This window comes from Osmerus mordax, chromosome 1 (assembly GCF_038355195.1).
Source record: "Osmerus mordax isolate fOsmMor3 chromosome 1, fOsmMor3.pri, whole genome shotgun sequence".
In the NCBI taxonomy this organism is placed as follows: Eukaryota; Metazoa; Chordata; class Actinopteri; order Osmeriformes; family Osmeridae; genus Osmerus; species Osmerus mordax.
Genome location: NC_090050.1, coordinates 380,122 through 396,190, shown reverse-complemented (window position 1 = coordinate 396,190; position 16,069 = coordinate 380,122). Strand labels below are relative to the sequence as shown.

The 16,069-nt window shown below is 46.4% G+C and overlaps 1 protein-coding gene and 17 non-coding genes across 18 annotated transcripts; all 18 read left to right on the top strand.

Moving 5' to 3' along the window:
* Positions 1-8,436: 8,436 nt before the first annotated feature.
* LOC136949111 (uncharacterized) lies at positions 8,437-9,975 on the top strand. The gene is made up of 2 exons (XM_067243322.1): positions 8,437-8,713; positions 8,805-9,975. The coding sequence occupies exons 1-2, from the start codon at positions 8,627-8,629 to the stop codon at positions 9,741-9,743; spliced, it is 1,026 nt and encodes a 341-aa protein (XP_067099423.1). The 5' UTR covers positions 8,437-8,626; the 3' UTR covers positions 9,744-9,975.
* Positions 9,976-11,729: 1,754 nt separating this feature from the next.
* Positions 11,730-11,802, top strand: trnam-cau (transfer RNA methionine (anticodon CAU)). Its single transcript has one exon. It is a non-coding gene; the product is annotated as a tRNA-Met (tRNA).
* A 199-nt stretch (positions 11,803-12,001) lies between these two features.
* Positions 12,002-12,074, top strand: trnat-cgu (transfer RNA threonine (anticodon CGU)). The gene has a single exon. It is a non-coding gene; the product is annotated as a tRNA-Thr (tRNA).
* Positions 12,075-12,272: 198 nt separating this feature from the next.
* Positions 12,273-12,345, top strand: trnam-cau (transfer RNA methionine (anticodon CAU)). Its single transcript has one exon. It is a non-coding gene; the product is annotated as a tRNA-Met (tRNA).
* A 199-nt stretch (positions 12,346-12,544) lies between these two features.
* On the top strand, positions 12,545-12,617 carry trnam-cau (transfer RNA methionine (anticodon CAU)). Its single transcript has one exon. It is a non-coding gene; the product is annotated as a tRNA-Met (tRNA).
* Positions 12,618-12,816: 199 nt separating this feature from the next.
* Positions 12,817-12,889, top strand: trnam-cau (transfer RNA methionine (anticodon CAU)). Its single transcript has one exon. It is a non-coding gene; the product is annotated as a tRNA-Met (tRNA).
* A 164-nt stretch (positions 12,890-13,053) lies between these two features.
* trnam-cau (transfer RNA methionine (anticodon CAU)) lies at positions 13,054-13,126 on the top strand. Its single transcript has one exon. It is a non-coding gene; the product is annotated as a tRNA-Met (tRNA).
* Positions 13,127-13,325: 199 nt separating this feature from the next.
* On the top strand, positions 13,326-13,398 carry trnam-cau (transfer RNA methionine (anticodon CAU)). Its single transcript has one exon. It is a non-coding gene; the product is annotated as a tRNA-Met (tRNA).
* A 199-nt stretch (positions 13,399-13,597) lies between these two features.
* Positions 13,598-13,670, top strand: trnam-cau (transfer RNA methionine (anticodon CAU)). The gene has a single exon. It is a non-coding gene; the product is annotated as a tRNA-Met (tRNA).
* A 198-nt stretch (positions 13,671-13,868) lies between these two features.
* trnam-cau (transfer RNA methionine (anticodon CAU)) lies at positions 13,869-13,941 on the top strand. The gene has a single exon. It is a non-coding gene; the product is annotated as a tRNA-Met (tRNA).
* Positions 13,942-14,140: 199 nt separating this feature from the next.
* On the top strand, positions 14,141-14,213 carry trnam-cau (transfer RNA methionine (anticodon CAU)). The gene has a single exon. It is a non-coding gene; the product is annotated as a tRNA-Met (tRNA).
* Positions 14,214-14,405: 192 nt separating this feature from the next.
* trnat-cgu (transfer RNA threonine (anticodon CGU)) lies at positions 14,406-14,478 on the top strand. Its single transcript has one exon. It is a non-coding gene; the product is annotated as a tRNA-Thr (tRNA).
* A 199-nt stretch (positions 14,479-14,677) lies between these two features.
* On the top strand, positions 14,678-14,750 carry trnam-cau (transfer RNA methionine (anticodon CAU)). The gene has a single exon. It is a non-coding gene; the product is annotated as a tRNA-Met (tRNA).
* Positions 14,751-14,914: 164 nt separating this feature from the next.
* Positions 14,915-14,987, top strand: trnam-cau (transfer RNA methionine (anticodon CAU)). The gene has a single exon. It is a non-coding gene; the product is annotated as a tRNA-Met (tRNA).
* A 192-nt stretch (positions 14,988-15,179) lies between these two features.
* Positions 15,180-15,252, top strand: trnam-cau (transfer RNA methionine (anticodon CAU)). The gene has a single exon. It is a non-coding gene; the product is annotated as a tRNA-Met (tRNA).
* A 199-nt stretch (positions 15,253-15,451) lies between these two features.
* On the top strand, positions 15,452-15,524 carry trnam-cau (transfer RNA methionine (anticodon CAU)). Its single transcript has one exon. It is a non-coding gene; the product is annotated as a tRNA-Met (tRNA).
* Positions 15,525-15,716: 192 nt separating this feature from the next.
* trnat-cgu (transfer RNA threonine (anticodon CGU)) lies at positions 15,717-15,789 on the top strand. Its single transcript has one exon. It is a non-coding gene; the product is annotated as a tRNA-Thr (tRNA).
* A 199-nt stretch (positions 15,790-15,988) lies between these two features.
* On the top strand, positions 15,989-16,061 carry trnam-cau (transfer RNA methionine (anticodon CAU)). Its single transcript has one exon. It is a non-coding gene; the product is annotated as a tRNA-Met (tRNA).
* Positions 16,062-16,069: the final 8 nt, after the last annotated feature.

The window sequence follows — 16,069 nt, the reverse complement described above, 5'->3', positions numbered from 1 at the left end:
CTTTTCTAAGAAGCAAATTTGTAAAAAGAAATATATAAGCAATAAGTAAAACAAAATAAAAGGTGTGTGACCCTTGAAAGACATTTATCTAATATAAAACAAAATAAAAGGTGTGTGACCCTTGAAAGACATTTATCTAATACTACAAAATGTAATGGCTAAAACACATTAACGAAATGTTTTGTAAACCTATAAGATTTTTTACAAAAACAGAGAACACACAGAATATTGTGAGATGAGCTTTGAGGTGATGACAGTCAGAGTGCTCTCAGCACACATGAGCGAAGCCTAGTTCAGGCACGGAACTTGGGCAGCGCGCATCATCCGCTCATTAACTACACGTGTGTTAGCTAGCACAAGCCCATTGGGCTACATCCGATAAGGAGGCATTAAAAGACTGTGCGGATACACACACACTGACCCCCGGTTGCTGTATGATCTGTGCTGCTACCGCCCTCCACCATCCCCTTCTCCACCTAGTTGTCTGTATGTTCTATCCACCAGGGGGATTATATCTCTAGTTGCTCCCTGCCTCATATTCTATGTATGTTGCTCGCTAATGCTGGAGGCAGGGAGTGCTTCCCCTAGACTCATCCACTCCACCAAAGTCAAACCTATTTCCATGTCATGGTTATCAATAAATGCTCAAATCTAATACGTGAGTGTCTTGACTGAAGTACAGTAAAGCTTCAGTCTCCAGTTGATTCTACTAAAATCCAGTCTCAACCCCTGTGTAAAAGGACATCAGCTTCACCTTCTCTAAGCCTGTAAAGGTCCTAACAAAGACAACAAATGCCTTCAGCAGTCTTAGAAAACATGAAGACCTGGTTGTAAACGTCACTTTTAGCTTTCCAAAAAACACATTTGCAAAAAAGAAATTGTTGAAAGACTACATTTACATAGCTATTGGTCCTATTGTCTTACCTTGCAATGCCATTGGATAAATGTGATCTTTCAAAAAAGAAAACATCTGCAAATGTGTTTTTTGGAGATCTAAAAGTGACGTAATTTTCCAACCACGGGTCTTACAGGGTCAGGCATGATGTTAAACTTACCGGCCTCAGGAGTTTTGCAGTTCCTTCCTCCCCTCCAGCCTTCTCCAGTTAGTTAGAGGTTCAGTTGTCAATGCAAGACCTCTGTTCTTGGCTACAGCAGAGACACAGCCAGAGGGTGCAGAGGTCATGAGTGGGGGTGGGGGTTCAGCGAGGTAGTGTGTGAGGTGGGGGGTTCAGGGGGATGGTGTGTGTGTGGGAGGGGGGGGGGGTAGTTAACGTGTGGCCAGCTGGTACAAATGACCCTCCTGATGTTGGCTCTCTCCCACAAGGACACACGCACAGACACTAACCCTAACAATTTATCTCCCTCTCACACAAGTTGTGTGTGTCTCTGTCATTCTCTTGCTCACACAACATACAATACAGCACTGCCATTTCTGATCCAGGGGTCCAGGAACTAACTCAAAACCAGAACCAAGGGGACTTGTTTTTTGCCAGTCATTGCAGTTCACTTCACAGAGCCGCAGCCGGAGTAATTCTGGTTCAATTTTGTCAATTCAAGAGAGAAGTTTTAAATAAAATACTTCTAATTGAATCATTCTCTTAAAAAAACATAATCCACAAAGAAACCCTTAAACCACAGCACTGAACACGTCCCTGTGGTTCTTGTACAGTATTAAATAAATGTTCCTTCCGTTCAAAACAGTTTTAACAATTATAAATATCTCATCATGGTAATCATGTTTGTGCACCGTATCAATGATACCACGTTGGTCCCCCAACTGTTGATCAGGAGCTGTTGTGGATTCCTCTTCTTCCCCTTCCAGATGCTTCACTAATTCAATGCTTCCTTAGTGTGTGTGGATGTATGGCTTCTTTTAATTTTGTTAACAGTATATTTTTAAGACTGTGTTTTTAAAAGTAACACTTGTACACCAGTAAGACAGTCAGTTAGTGGTCATTTGTAGGAGTGTCTTGATGAAATTAGTTTTACTCTGATGCAAACTCAGAGAAGGCTCTATCATTTGAGCTCTAAAACAGGCCTGCATTTACCTCTGTCTCATTTCCTGAGATTATCAAAACAATCCATCCCTTAGCTGTCAAATCCAGGGAACATTTTGTTGCATTTTCCTTATAAACTGAGGAGACACAACAGACTGTTTGGACTGTGCTGTGTCTTTGTGTATGGCTGTAGACGCATGCATATGTACGTGAGGGAGGGGCATTTATTGAGAGAGTGAGGGTGGATTAGCCAATTAATGAATGAGACCAGAGCTACATCCATGAGAGAAAGAGTGGTTTTGAAATGATCAAACATTACATTGACAGGCTTCTGTCAAGTGTCATGCCAAGTACTTGAAATATAACACATTCACCTAAACGGGAGTCAGGTGGCTGAGCGGTGAGGGAATCTGTCTAGTAATCCGAAGGTTGCCAGTTCGATTCCCGGTCATGCCAACTGATGTTGTGTCCTTGGGCAAGGCACTTCACCCTACTTGCCTCAGGGGAATGTCCCTGTACTTACTGTAAGTCGCTCTGGATAAGAGCGTCTGCTAAATGACTAAATGTAAATGTAATGTAAATGTGCTTTTAGGGAGTCAGTTGGCTGAGCGGTGAGGGAGTCGGGCTAGTAATCCGAAGGTTGCCAGTTCGATTCCCGGTCATGCCAACTGACGTTGTGTCCTTGGGCAAGGCACTTCACCCTACTTGCCTCGGGGGAATGTCCCTGTACTTACTGTAAGTCGCTCTGGATAAGAGCGTCTGCTAAATGACTAAATGTAAATGTAAACGGTTGTGAAGTAATACTCAAAAACATGAGACTACCGGGAACTTCAGGTTTACTAACCATGTCAGATAAAACAGCCTCTCTTTCTCACACACACACAAACTCTTTCACACACTCCGTCACACACACACAGCAACACACAAAATCGTCTGACCCTCTTCTCTCCGTGCGCCTATTAAGCCTTGTTAACTCTCTTTAAACATTCTTGCTCTAAGTGATTTGTGCAAGCAGGCGAGCACAGGCTTAAGACTGAAGAATGTGGGGAGTTTCAAAGTATTTCTTGTTTTTCTTTTTCACTTTTCCACATAAATAGAGAACAACAAAATAGAATATGTTGTCCAGCGCTGGTCTCTTAGGGGAATGTGTGTGAAAAGTATTTCAGCAGCTCACATATCTCACTCAGGCATGTAGTACAGTAAAGCCATGTCAGAGTTTCAACATTCTAGAGCTACACTGAAAACAAAAAGTTAACATTATCAGTCAACAACATTCACATTCAAACAACCATAGCTTGTCAATGTCATAGACAGCTGTCTTAAAATCAAGACTAGCTAACGTAATACTTCTACAAAGAAAGTTACAAAGAAAGTTAAGTTCCATTACATTTTGCATGAACGGAGTAAACAAATCTTCGTGTCATCATTCGTGCTGTAAGTGTGTTCGCTTCTTGTCATGAACATTCTTAATTCTCAGTAGTCTGTGTAAGAATTACATAACTGTCTTACATCAATGTCATATTTATTACTATGTGAAACATTAGTGTGTTAGTATGTAAAACATACATTTTTGCACTACCAAGACAGTCTCTGTGTCAAAATGTTTGTCTTGATCCCAATTGCGTTGCTTGTATCTCCGCGAACGTTCGGTTTTATGGTTTAGGCAGGATTTAATTTTTTGTGGCAAATAGTGTAGCTAACGGTAACTAACTAACTAGCTAGCCATAATCATAAACGTCAGGACGTCACAACTCACACAACGCCTTTTCACACAATGCATGCGTTCATAACAAGGCCTGCACAATAAATACAAGCTGTGAGTCAGTGAAGAACTTAACGTCTACCTGGAGTTCAGAGAGCACACATGAACACACGACAAAGTGGCATGGAGGATGCAACCGCTGTAAACCCAGTGTTTAAAAAAATCCTCATCTTTTGTCTGTTTGCAATCATACATTTTGCTCCAGTCAAGCAACCTCACTCCCATTTGTGGTATTACTGCCATTTAACACCGTTTGAGTGCAACATAGTCTCAATTTTCGAATTCAGTGTCCGGTGTAAACCAAGACTAATTACTTATCAGGAATCTATTCTTTACGTTTTAACACACTGGGCTTGAGTGCAACATCTTTGCAACAATTGATTTCAGTAAATAAAAGTAGGTCTATGTGCACTGATAGCTATTTGGAGCTCTCATATAAAATTAGCTGAGTCCTCTCATGTCAGGGAATACCTTTTCTAGCCCCCTCAGCTCAGTCACTGACCAAGGATTATAAAGGTACATAGTCTGTAATGCATCAGGACCTGGATATGCACACATAGGGGACATTGATAGCTGTGGGTCCAAATGATAGGTACAGGCCTTTTGTGTTTGGGGCTCTCTTTCTCTGCTTGATTGATGAGGGGTCTGAGCTGAATGCTTCTCTTTGCTATGCTCTTCCTCTGTGTCCATTGTCCTCATTAATTCATTCATCCTCAAAAAAAAAATTCTAAGCAATAATAAACTAATGGCTCTGACAATGTTGCTATAGCTGCAGCTCTGCAAAGGAGAGCTTGTTAGGAGAAACAGCAGGTCAGGCTCAGCCAGTACAGAACCTACTAGAGTAGTAGTTAACTGTTCCCCCCTCACATTTGCTGTGGTGCTGGTGTCTGCAGGTAACTTGGCCGCTTTCTCTAGTAGGTTATGTACTGTCTGAGCCTGACCTGCTGTTTCTCCTAACAAGCTCTCCTTTGCAACATTGTCAGAGCCATTTATTATTGCTTATTTTGGTTAATATAGGAGCTCTAGATATAGCGATAAAGATTTAAGTTCACTTTGTATTGTCATTATTGGGTGTGCTTTGCCTTCGGCAAGGGCACAACCTTTGTTCTCTCACATATATATTATTATTATTTTTATTATTTTTGCCCCCCTAAAACTCAGTCAATATTTGGCCTACATAGACAACGTAGGTGTCAAAAGTTTCGTCTTGGTAGCGATTGAGTTGCTTCTATTGGAATTTACGTTCCGTTGCATGGTTTAAGTGGAAATTAAGTGTTTGTGGCGAAAAGTGAAGCTAACGGTGGCTAATTTGCTAGCCACAGTCAATGACGCTACTTACGTCACTAACGTCACGAAAACACGCGTGACTACCTTTGCCAGAACATTCGTTTCACATCTGTTAACTTGGGGGATAGCTAGGCTAACTATAGCTTTACTGCAAGGCAGCTGCAGAAACGCCACAAGAAAAGAGGCCAGGGTGATAACTATTTACTCATTTTACTTTGTGATATGACCACAATTGTGATGTGTAATGTACAATATAAGCTGCTATTATTAAGGAAGTACATCTACTTTCGGAAACAGTAGTCTACTATTTCACTGAAGTATTAGCATCATGACATTAGCCTGTGTTTCCCGGGCAACACATACTACAGTGGTCTATGATGTAGCGTTATCTGTTTTCAATTGTTAAAATAAACATTCCTCACATATACATTTTCGTTGTAGGATTTATTCTGACATTAGAAAACGATTTGTTGGTGAAATTACCATTACCTGTGGTTTCAAACCAGTGTAGCTCACTGCAACGCTGTAGCTTACGCGAGACACACTACAAAAACATCTAGCTACAGTACACAGCTGTTTAGGAAGTCAAACGGCGACAGAAAATGTTCGGTACTCCCCTTACTTAAATCAAAAGTCTATCTAACTACTAACCTGAACTTCATTGCCACAGCCTAAACGTTGTCAATCTGTTCATGAAAATAATTAATTTCAGCCCAAACCGTACAACGGAACGTTAAATCCAATTCAACCAACGCAATCGCTACCAAGACGAACACAGCAGTAGTCTAGTACTGTACCGTAGTAGTACAATTTACCGGGGCAGCTTCTCCACACAGGGCTATATCGCATTTTGCGTTTTTACTGACAATGATCGCTACCAGTGAGCTTTTTATGAATGAGCGATTTTCCACTAAATAAATGTCAAGCTTATTTACGTTTTGGGGGACATATTTTCAGTTAGCAGATGGTACCGTGAATCGCGACTCCATCTTCTACTGCCGGGTAACGTCGTAGAATAATCTTCAAAGGGGTTGTTTATTCATGAATGAATGCAATATGAGTAGGCTAAATGCCTGAAAATATCATGAGAAGGGAAAAACTTAAAATGACGTTTAAATCATAGAGATTAGGTCAATTTTTACACCGGTCTGCACTAATGTCACGAAAACACGCGTGACTACCTTTGGTAGAACATTCGTTTCGCATCTGTTAACTTGGGGGATAGCTAGGCTAACTATAGCTTTACTGCAAGGCAGCTGCAGAAACGCCACAAGAAAAGAGGCCAGGGTGATAACTATTTACTCATTTTACTTTGTGATATGACACACAATTGTGATGTGTAATGTACAATATAAGCTGATATTATTAAGGAAGTACATCTACTTTCGGAAACAGTAGTCTACTATTTCACTGAAGTATTAGCATCATGACATTAGCCTGTGTTGCCCGGGCAACACATACTACAGTGGTCTATGATGTATCTGTTTTCAATCGTTAAAATAAACATTCCTCACATATACATTTTCGTTATATGATTTATTCTGACATTAGTAAACGATTTGTTGGTGAAATTACCATTACCTGTGGTTTCAAACCAGTGTAGCTCACGGCAACGCTGTAGCCTACCCGAGACACTAGTGTGAGTAGCTAACAAAAACTCCTCAGCTGTTCAAGTCAAACGGTGACAGAACATGTTCGGCACTCCCCTTACTCAAAAGTCTTTCAATAGTTGAAACAATCTGACTACTAACCTGAACTTCATTGCCACAGCCTAAACTTTGTCAATCTGTTCATGAAAATAATTAATTTCAGCCTTAACCGTACAACGGAACGTTAAATCGAATTCAACCAACGCAATCGCTACCAAGACCAACACAGCAGTAGTCTAGTACTGTACTGTAGTAGTATAATTTACCGGGGCAGCTTCTCCACACAGGGCTATATCGCATTTTGCGTTGTTACTGACAATGATCGCTACCAGTGAGCTTTTTATGAATGAGCGATTTTCTACTAAATAAATGTCAAGCTTATTTACGTTTTTGGGGGCATATTTTCAGTTAGCAGATGGTACTGTTTGAATCGCGATTCTATCTTCTGCCGGTAAAGTCGTAGAATAATCTTCAAAGGGGGTTCTTTATTAATGAATGAATGCAATATGAGTAGGCTAAATGCCTGAAAATATCACGAGAAGGGACAACTTAAAAGGACGTTTAAGTCATAGAGATTAGGTCAATTTTTACACCGGTCTGCCAAATGTATTCGTTTTGATTCAGCCTGTCAGCTGCCTCTTGCAGGGGAAATGAGAAGACATCATATTTCATTCGACACTTCACTCGTATTTTGAGTTGTAAATGAGCAGCAAAAAAAAGATGCTTTTAAATCTATGTAATCTTTATAAATAATAAGTAGGCCCGATGCATTTTTATATAAAATATACAGACCCCTGTGCAACCGACGCAAGCAAGCACACCCTACAATTTCCCCAGAAATTGTACCCTCTCTAGTTTACGTTGTGTTAGTGTGCCCCTACAGGAAGCTCCTGTGCCACGTGGTGCAGTGCAGTGCAACTTAAGTTCAACAAGGCTTTATTTTTACTATGCCCATTACCAAAGCAAACCATACACTTACTTGCTCATAACATGATACAGAAACACTACTCTGATATTAAACAGTATCTATATAGAATGCTACAAATACAGCTAATAATGTGTGTGACTGTCTGTACTATTTTATAGGAGAGCTGCTTGGTGTTGACTACCTGCTGAGTCAGACTGGGCAGTCTCTCAACGTGAACCCCGACTCAGAGGAGATAGAGGGCATGCTGGAGGATGTTCATGAGGGCGAGGAAGAAGAAGATGAGGGCTTCCAGGAAGAATCAAGTCTTGCTGTGTCAAGTCTCCTGGATGACCCAAGCTTCTCTACTCCCACCCTGCCTCCTGCCTCCATGGCTACTCCCACCCTGCCTTCTGCCTCCATGGCTGCTCCCACCCTGCCTCCTGCCTCCATGGCTGCTCCCATCCTGCCTCCTGCCTCCATGGCTGCTCCCATCCTGCCTCCTGACTCCATGGCTGCTCCCATCCTGCCTCCTGCCTCCATGGCTGCTCCCATCCTGCCTCCTGCCTCCATGGCTGCTCCCATCCTGCCTCCTGCCTCCATGGCTGCTCCCATCCTGCCTCCATGGCTGCTACCATCCTGCCTCCTGCCTCCATGGCTGCTCCCATCCTGCCTCCTGCCTCCATGGCTGCTCCCATCCTGCCTCCATGGCTGCTCCCATCCTGCCTCCATGGCTGCTCCCATCCTGCCTCCTGCCTCCATGGCTGCTCCCATCCTGCCTCCATGGCTGCTCCCATCCTGCCTCCATGGGTGCTCCCATCCTGCCTCCATGGCTGCTCCCACCCTGCCTGCTCCCTCCCTGCCTGCTGCCTCCCTGGCTACTAACACCCTGCCTGCTACCCCCCTGGCTGCTCCCTCCCTGGTATCTTAAGAAAATCAATGTATCTGCGTTTTGTCCCACTTCACTGACCTTCCATTGTGATGCTCATTTTTGTTTATTTATTTTCAGGCTGTGGATGACTCTGGCATGCCGGGCTTAGACAGAGTAGACAGCTTGGCTGAGTGTTTGGTGGAGCTGAGGAACCAGTCCTCTCTGGCCCTCACCAACCAGCAGGTCAATAACATTCATTGTCTTGCTACATTCCCGCTGTGCCCTGCCAAAAATTTTCACACTTATTGTCTTCTCATGTGTTCTCTCTGTGTAGGTAAGCAACATTGTTGCTCTGTGGCAGAACCTGCTGGACTACGACCAGCAGAGGGTTACCTTTGCTGCCAGACACCAGAGCAGGCTGGACACAGGGAGGTTCAGGTCTCCAAAGAAGAGGCAGGAGTTCACTCCAGGGGTGGAGAGCATGAAGAGGCACGCACTCACCACCACTGCCCCGCTTGCCCAATGGCCTGATTGCTGCCGCCTGATTGAACTGATCTTTGTCAGGCTCTGTGCCATCCATCGCTCTCCCAAGAAGAAGGGGACTGGCGCAGTGTCCAGATGGAGTTTAATCCTGGATGACTACAGGAAAATCAGGCAGCGCATTTTGGCAAATGGGACGGTCATGCAGCAGACCACACTGCAGCTGGTGGATGTAAGCCACACCACCCTTGTGCAGTGGCACAACAAGAGGGTGAAGAAGCAGGACAACGCTGTGGTTATGCAGGGGCTGAACTTGCCCAGTCGCTTGTCTGCGGCAGCCGACCCACTCCCTCCTGCTAATGTGCGCCTTCCATCTGCGCTCCCCCACCCAGGCCCGGCTCTCCAGTACCAACTGCCCTGCAGCACCGTGGGCCAGGCGCAGTTGAAAAGAAAGGTCCCGCCCACAGATGTAACACCGGTGGCTATAAAGATGCATGCCCAGCGTCAGCTCTTCCCTGCTCCACCCTCGGCCCCATGTCTGTTGGTGCTGGCTCCGGTGACCTCACAGGTGCCTGTCCTCGTCGCTGCTCCACAGGCCCTGGGAGGTATCTTCCCTGCACCCCCTGCTCCGGTCCGAAAACTAACCCGCCATGTACTCCACAACACATGCAAGAAATGCGGGCAGTTCAGGACAGCCCAGACTGGACACAGTCAGTACAAAGGAACTGTGTACTGCCCCTCTGTAGAGGCTGTTCCCAAGGAGCAGTGGTTGGAGGACATGAAACAAAAGTAGATGCCCCTCTACCCCCCTCCCAGAGGCATGGACACTGGGCTAGTGCCCCTCGACCCCTCCCCCTCCCAGAGGCATGGACACTGGGCTAGTGCCCCTCTACTCCCCCTCCCAGAGGCATGGACACTGGGCTAGTGCCCCTCTACCCCCCTCCCAGAGGCATGGACACTGGGCTAGTGCCCCTCTACCCCCCTCCTAGAGGCATGGACACTGGGCTAGTGCCCCTCGACCCCTCCCCCTCCCAGAGGCATGGACACTGGGCTATTGCCCCTCTACTCCCCCTCCCAGAGGCATGGACACTGGGCTAGTGCCCCTCTACCCCCCTCCCAGAGGCATGGACACTGGGCTAGTGCCCCTCTACCCCCCTCTCAGAGGCATGGACACTGGGCTAGTGCACCTCTACCCCCCTCTCAGAGGCATGGACACTGGGCTAGTGCCCCTCTACTCCCCCTCCCAGAGGCATGGACACTGGGCTAGTGCCCCTCTACCCCCCTCCCAGAGGCATGGACACTGGGCTAGTGCCCCTCTACCCCCCTCCCAGAGGCATGGACACTGGGCTAGTGCCCCTCTACCCCCCTCTCAGAGGCATAGACACTGAACACTTTAATGTTGTTAATAGTTCTGTTAATGTTTTCTGTTATTGTCTATGGTTGCTGTTTAATAAGTGAATGGAGGGATTCACTACTCTTCTGTATATATTTAAGTTATTGTCTATAGTTACTGTTTAATAAGTCAATGGAGGGATTCACTACTGTTCTGTATATATTTAAGTTATTGTCTATAGTTACTGTTGAATAAGTGAATGGAGGGATTCACTACTGTTCTGTATATATTTAAGTTATTGTCTATAGTTACTGTTTAATAAGTGAATGGAGGGATTCACTACTGTTCTGTATATATTTAAGTTATTGTCTATAGTTACTGTTTAATAAGTGAATGGAGGGATTCACTACTGTTCTGTATATATTTAAGTTATTGTCTATAGTTACTGTTGAATAAGTGAATGGAGGGATTCACTACTGTTCTGTATATATTTAAGTTATTGTCTATAGTTACTGTTGAATAAGTGAATGGAGGGATTCACTACTCTTCTGTATATATTTAAGTTATTATCTATAGCTACTGTTGAATAAGTGAATGGAGGGATTCACTACTGTTCTGCATATATTTAAGTCATTGTCTATAGTTACTGTTGAATAAGTGAATGGAGGGATTCACTTACTACTGTGTAATGGCTTTGTGATGACTGAAAATAAAAGTTTGATCACAACAGAAATGTATCTTCCTAGGCTTCGTTTGTGTGTTTTGTGTATAAAAGTTTCTGATAAATACATCAACTTAATTTTAAATATTCATTTAACAGTTATTAGTATCATCATTGTTTTGTTATTAACCAAACAGTGATTAGGTGATTTCCCCAAAAAATATATAACCACTTGAATTTCTGGCAACAATTTAGTCAAACCAGAACCTTGGGATTAACTTTTATCCCATATACTACATGTCTATAGAAATAGAAATATAAGGTTTTAATTGTGATTCCTGATATACCTCAACATTTAAAAAACATTGGTGATGTAGGTCTGGGCCATAAAAATTCCTTCCTTCTCTTTTTCTCTCCTTTTTTCTCTCTTTTTTCATTTTTTTCCCTCTTTTTTCCTCCTTTTTCTTCTTCCCCCTTCTCCCCTCTCCTTTCCTTTCTTCCCCCCCCAAGGTAGACGAATGTTCCCCAGCTTTGGCGCAGTAGGCAGCGCGTCAGTCTCATAATCTGAAGGTCGTGAGTTCGAGCCTCACACGGGGCAGGTATTTTAGAAAAAGTAGGACATTGTCTGTTTCAACATGTTAGGGACGTACGGCAGAGGGTGTTTGAAGCTAGTAATCTTCATCCAGCCACCGGACTGCGCTTTTTTCCCCGCCGATACACAGCAAGGCGTTTAGTGCCGTTTCCACAGCACCTGTTGACCTGGGAGGGCTACAGCCATGCAGCATGCCTCGTTGGCGCAGTAGGCAGCGCGTCAGTCTCATAATCTGAAGGTCGTGAGTTCGAGCCTCACACGGGGCAGGTATTTTAGAAAAAGTAGGACATTGTCACATCTGTTTCAAAATGTAAGGGACACACGGCAGAGGGTATTTGAAGCTAGTGATCTTCAGCCAGCTACCGGGCTGCTCTTTTTTCCCCGCCGATACACAGCAAAGCGTCTAGTGCTGTTCCCACAGCATCTGCTGACCTAGGTAGGGGGAGGGCCAAAGCCATGCAGCATGCCTCGTTGGCGCAGTAGGCAGCGCGTCAGTCTCGTAATCTGAAGATCGTGCGTTCGAGCCTCACACGGGGCAGGTATTTTAGAAAAAGTAGGACATTGTCACATCTGTTTCAAAATGTAAGGGACACACGGCAGAGGGTATTTGAAGCTAGTGATCTTCAGCCAGCTACCGGGCTGCTCTTTTTTCCCCGCCGATACACAGCAAAGCGTCTAGTGCTGTTCCCACAGCATCTGCTGACCTGGGTGGGGGGAGGGCCACAGTCAGCAGTGTGCCTCGTTGGCGCAGTAGGCAGCGCGTCAGTCTCATAATCTGAAGGTCGTGAGTTCGAGCCTCACACGGGGCAGGTAATTTAGAAAAAGTAGGACATTGTCACATCTGTTTCAACATGTTAGGGACGTACGGCAGAGGGTGTTTGAAGCTAGTAATCTTCATCCAGCCACCGGGCTGCTCTTTTTTCCCCGCCGATACACAGCAAAGCATCTTGATCTGTTCCCACAGCATCTGCTGACCTGGGTGGGGGGAGGGCCAAAGCCATGCAGCATGCCTCGTTGGCGCAGTAGGCAGCGCGTCAGTCTCATAATCTGAAGGTCGTGAGTTCGAGCCTCACACGAGGCAGGTATGTTAGAAAAAGTAGGACATTGTCACATCTGTTTCAAAATGTAAGGGACACACGGCAGAGGGTGTTTGAAGCTAGTGATCTTCAGCCAGCTACCGGGCTGCTCTTTTTTCCCCGCCGATACACAGCAAAGCATCTTGATCTGTTCCCACAGCATCTGCTGACCTGGGTGGGGGGAGGGCCAAAGCCATGCAGCATGCCTCGTTGGCGCAGTAGGCAGCGCGTCAGTCTCATAATCTGAAGGTCGTGAGTTCGAGCCTCACACGAGGCAGGTATGTTAGAAAAAGTAGGACATTGTCACATCTGTTTCAAAATTTAAGGGACACATGGCAGAGGTTGTTTGAAGCTAGTTATCTACAGCCAGCTACCGGCGTCTAGCGCCGTTTCCAAGGCACTTGCTCACCTTGGTGGGGGGAGGGCCACAGCCAGCAGTGTGCCTCGTTGGCGCAGTAGGCAGCGCGTCAGTCTCATAATCTGAAGGTCGTGAGTTCGAGCCTCACACGGGGCAGGTATTTTAGAAAAAGTCGGACATTGTCACATCTGTTTCAAAATGTAAGGGACACACGGCAGAGGGTATTTGAAGCTAGTGATCTTCAGCCAGCTACCGGGCTGCTCTTTTTTCCCCGCCGATACACAGCAAAGCATCTTGATCTGTTCCCACAGCATCTGCTGACCTGGGTAGGGGGAGGGCCAAAGCCATGCAGCATGCCTCGTTGGCGCAGTAGGCAGCGCGTCAGTCTCATAATCTGAAGGTCGTGAGTTCGAGCCTCACACGGGGCAGGTGTTTTAGAAAAAGTAGGACATTGTCACATCTGTTTCAAAATGTAAGGGACACACGGCAGAGGGTGTTTGAAGCTAGTGATCTTCAGCCAGCTACCGGGCTGCTCTTTTTTCCCCGCCGATACACAGCAAAGCATCTTGATCTGTTCCCACAGCATCTGCTGACCTGGGTGGGGGGAGGGCCAAAGCCAAGCAGCATGCGTCGTTGGTGCAGTAGGCAGCGCGTCAGTCTCATAATCTGAAGGTCGTGAGTTCGAGCCTCACACGGGGCAGGTATTTTAGAAAAAGTAGGACATTGGTTCATCTGTTTCAAAATGTAAGGGACACACGGCAGAGGGTATTTGAAGCTAGTGATCTTCAGCCAGCTACCGGGCTGCTCTTTTTTCACCGCCGATACACAGCAAAGCATCTTGATCTGTTCCCACAGCATCTGCTGACCTGGGTGGGGGGAGGGCCACAGCCTGCAGTGTGCCTCGTGGGCGCAGTAGGCAGCGCGTCAGTCTCATAATCTGAAGGTCGTGAGTTCGAGCCTCACACGGAGCAGGTATTTTAGAAAAAGTAGGACATTGTCACATCTGTTTCAAAATGTAAGGAACACATGGCAGAGGGTATTTGAAGCTAGTGATCTTCAGCCAGCTACCGGGCTGCTCTTTTTTCCCCGCCGATACACAGCAAAGCGTCTTGATCTGTTCCCACAGCATCTGCTGACCTGGGTGGGGGGAGGGCCAAAGCCATGCAGCATGCCTCGTTGGCGCAGTAGGCAGCGCGTCAGTCTCATAATCTGAAGGTCGTGAGTTCGAGCCTCACACGGGGCAGGTATTTTAGAAAAAGTAGGACATTGTCACATCTGTTTCAACATGTTAGGGACGTACGGCAGAGGGTGTTTGAAGCTAGTAATCTTCATCCAGCCACCGGGCTGCGCTTTTTTCCCCGCCGATACACATCAACGCGTTTAGTGCCGTTTCCACAGCACCTGCTGACCTGGGAGGGCTACAGCCATGCAGCATGCCTCATTGGCGCAGTAGGCAGCGCGTCAGTCTCGTAATCTGAAGATCGTGCGTTCGAGCCTCACACGGGGCAGGTATTTTAGAAAAAGTAGGACATTGTCACATCTGTTTCAAAATGTAAGGGACACACGGCAGAGGGTATTTGAAGCTAGTGATCTTCAGCCAGCTACCGGGCTGCTCTTTTTTCCCCGCCGATACACAGCAAAGCGTCTAGTGCTGTTCCCACAGCATCTGCTGACCTGGGTGGGGGGAGGGCCAAAGCCATGCAGCATGACTCGTTGGCGTAGTAGGCAGCGCGTCAGTCTCATAATCTGAAGGTCGTGAGTTCGAGCCTCACACGGGGCAGGTGTTTTAGAAAAAGTAGGACATTGTCACATCTGTTTCAAAATTTAAGGGACACATGGCAGAGGTTGTTTGAAGCTAGTTATCTACAGCCAGCTACCGGCGTCTAGTGCCGTTTCCAAGGCACTTGCTCACCTTGGTGGGGGGAGGGCCACAGCCAGCAGTGTGCCTCGTTGGCGCAGTAGGCAGCGCGTCAGTCTCATAATCTGAAGGTCGTGAGTTCGAGCCTCACACGGGGCAGGTATTTTAGAAAAAGTAGGACATTGTCACATCTGTTTCAACATGTTAGGGACGTACGGCAGAGGGTGTTTGAAGCTAGTAATCTTCATCCAGCCACCGGGCTGCGCTTTTTTCCCTGCCGATACACAGCAAGGCGTTTAGTGCCGTTTCCACAGCACCTGCTGACCTGGGAGGGCTACAGCCATGCAGCATGCCTCGTTGGCGCAGTAGGCAGCGCGTCAGTCTCATAATCTGAAGGTCGTGAGTTCGAGCCTCACACGGGGCAGGTATTTTAGAAAAAGTAGGACATTGTCACATCTGTTTCAAAATGTAAGGGACACACGGCAGAGGGTATTTGAAGCTAGTGATCTTCAGCCAGCTACCGGGCTGCTCTTTTTTCCCCGCCGATACACAGCAACGCGTCTTGATCTGTTCCCACAGCATCTGCTGACCTGGGTGGGGGGAGGGCCAAAGCCATGCAGCATGCCTCGTTGGCGCAGTAGGCAGCGCGTCAGTCTCATAATCTGAAGGTCGTGAGTTCGAGCCTCACACGGGGCAGGTATTTTAGAAAAAGTAGGACATTGTCACATCTGTTTCAACATGTTAGGGACGTACGGCAGAGGGTGTTTGAAGCTAGTAATCTTCATCCAGCCACCGGGCTGCGCTTTTTTCCCCGCCGATACACATCAACGCGTTTAGTGCCGTTTCCACAGCACCTGCTGACCTGGGAGGGCTACAGCCATGCAGCATGCCTCATTGGCGCAGTAGGCAGCGCGTCAGTCTCGTAATCTGAAGATCGTGCGTTCGAGCCTCACACGGGGCAGGTATTTTAGAAAAAGTAGGACATTGTCACATCTGTTTCAAAATGTAAGGGACACACGGCAGAGGGTATTTGAAGCTAGTGATCTTCAGCCAGCTACCGGGCTGCTCTTTTTTCCCCGCCGATACACATCAAAGCGTCTAGTGCTGTTCCCACAGCATCTGCTGACCTGGGTGGGGGGAGGGCCAAAGCCATGCAGCATGACTCGTTGGCGTAGTAGGCAGCGCGTCAGTCTCATAATCTGAAGGTCGTGAGTTCGAGCCTCACACGGGGCAGGTGTTTT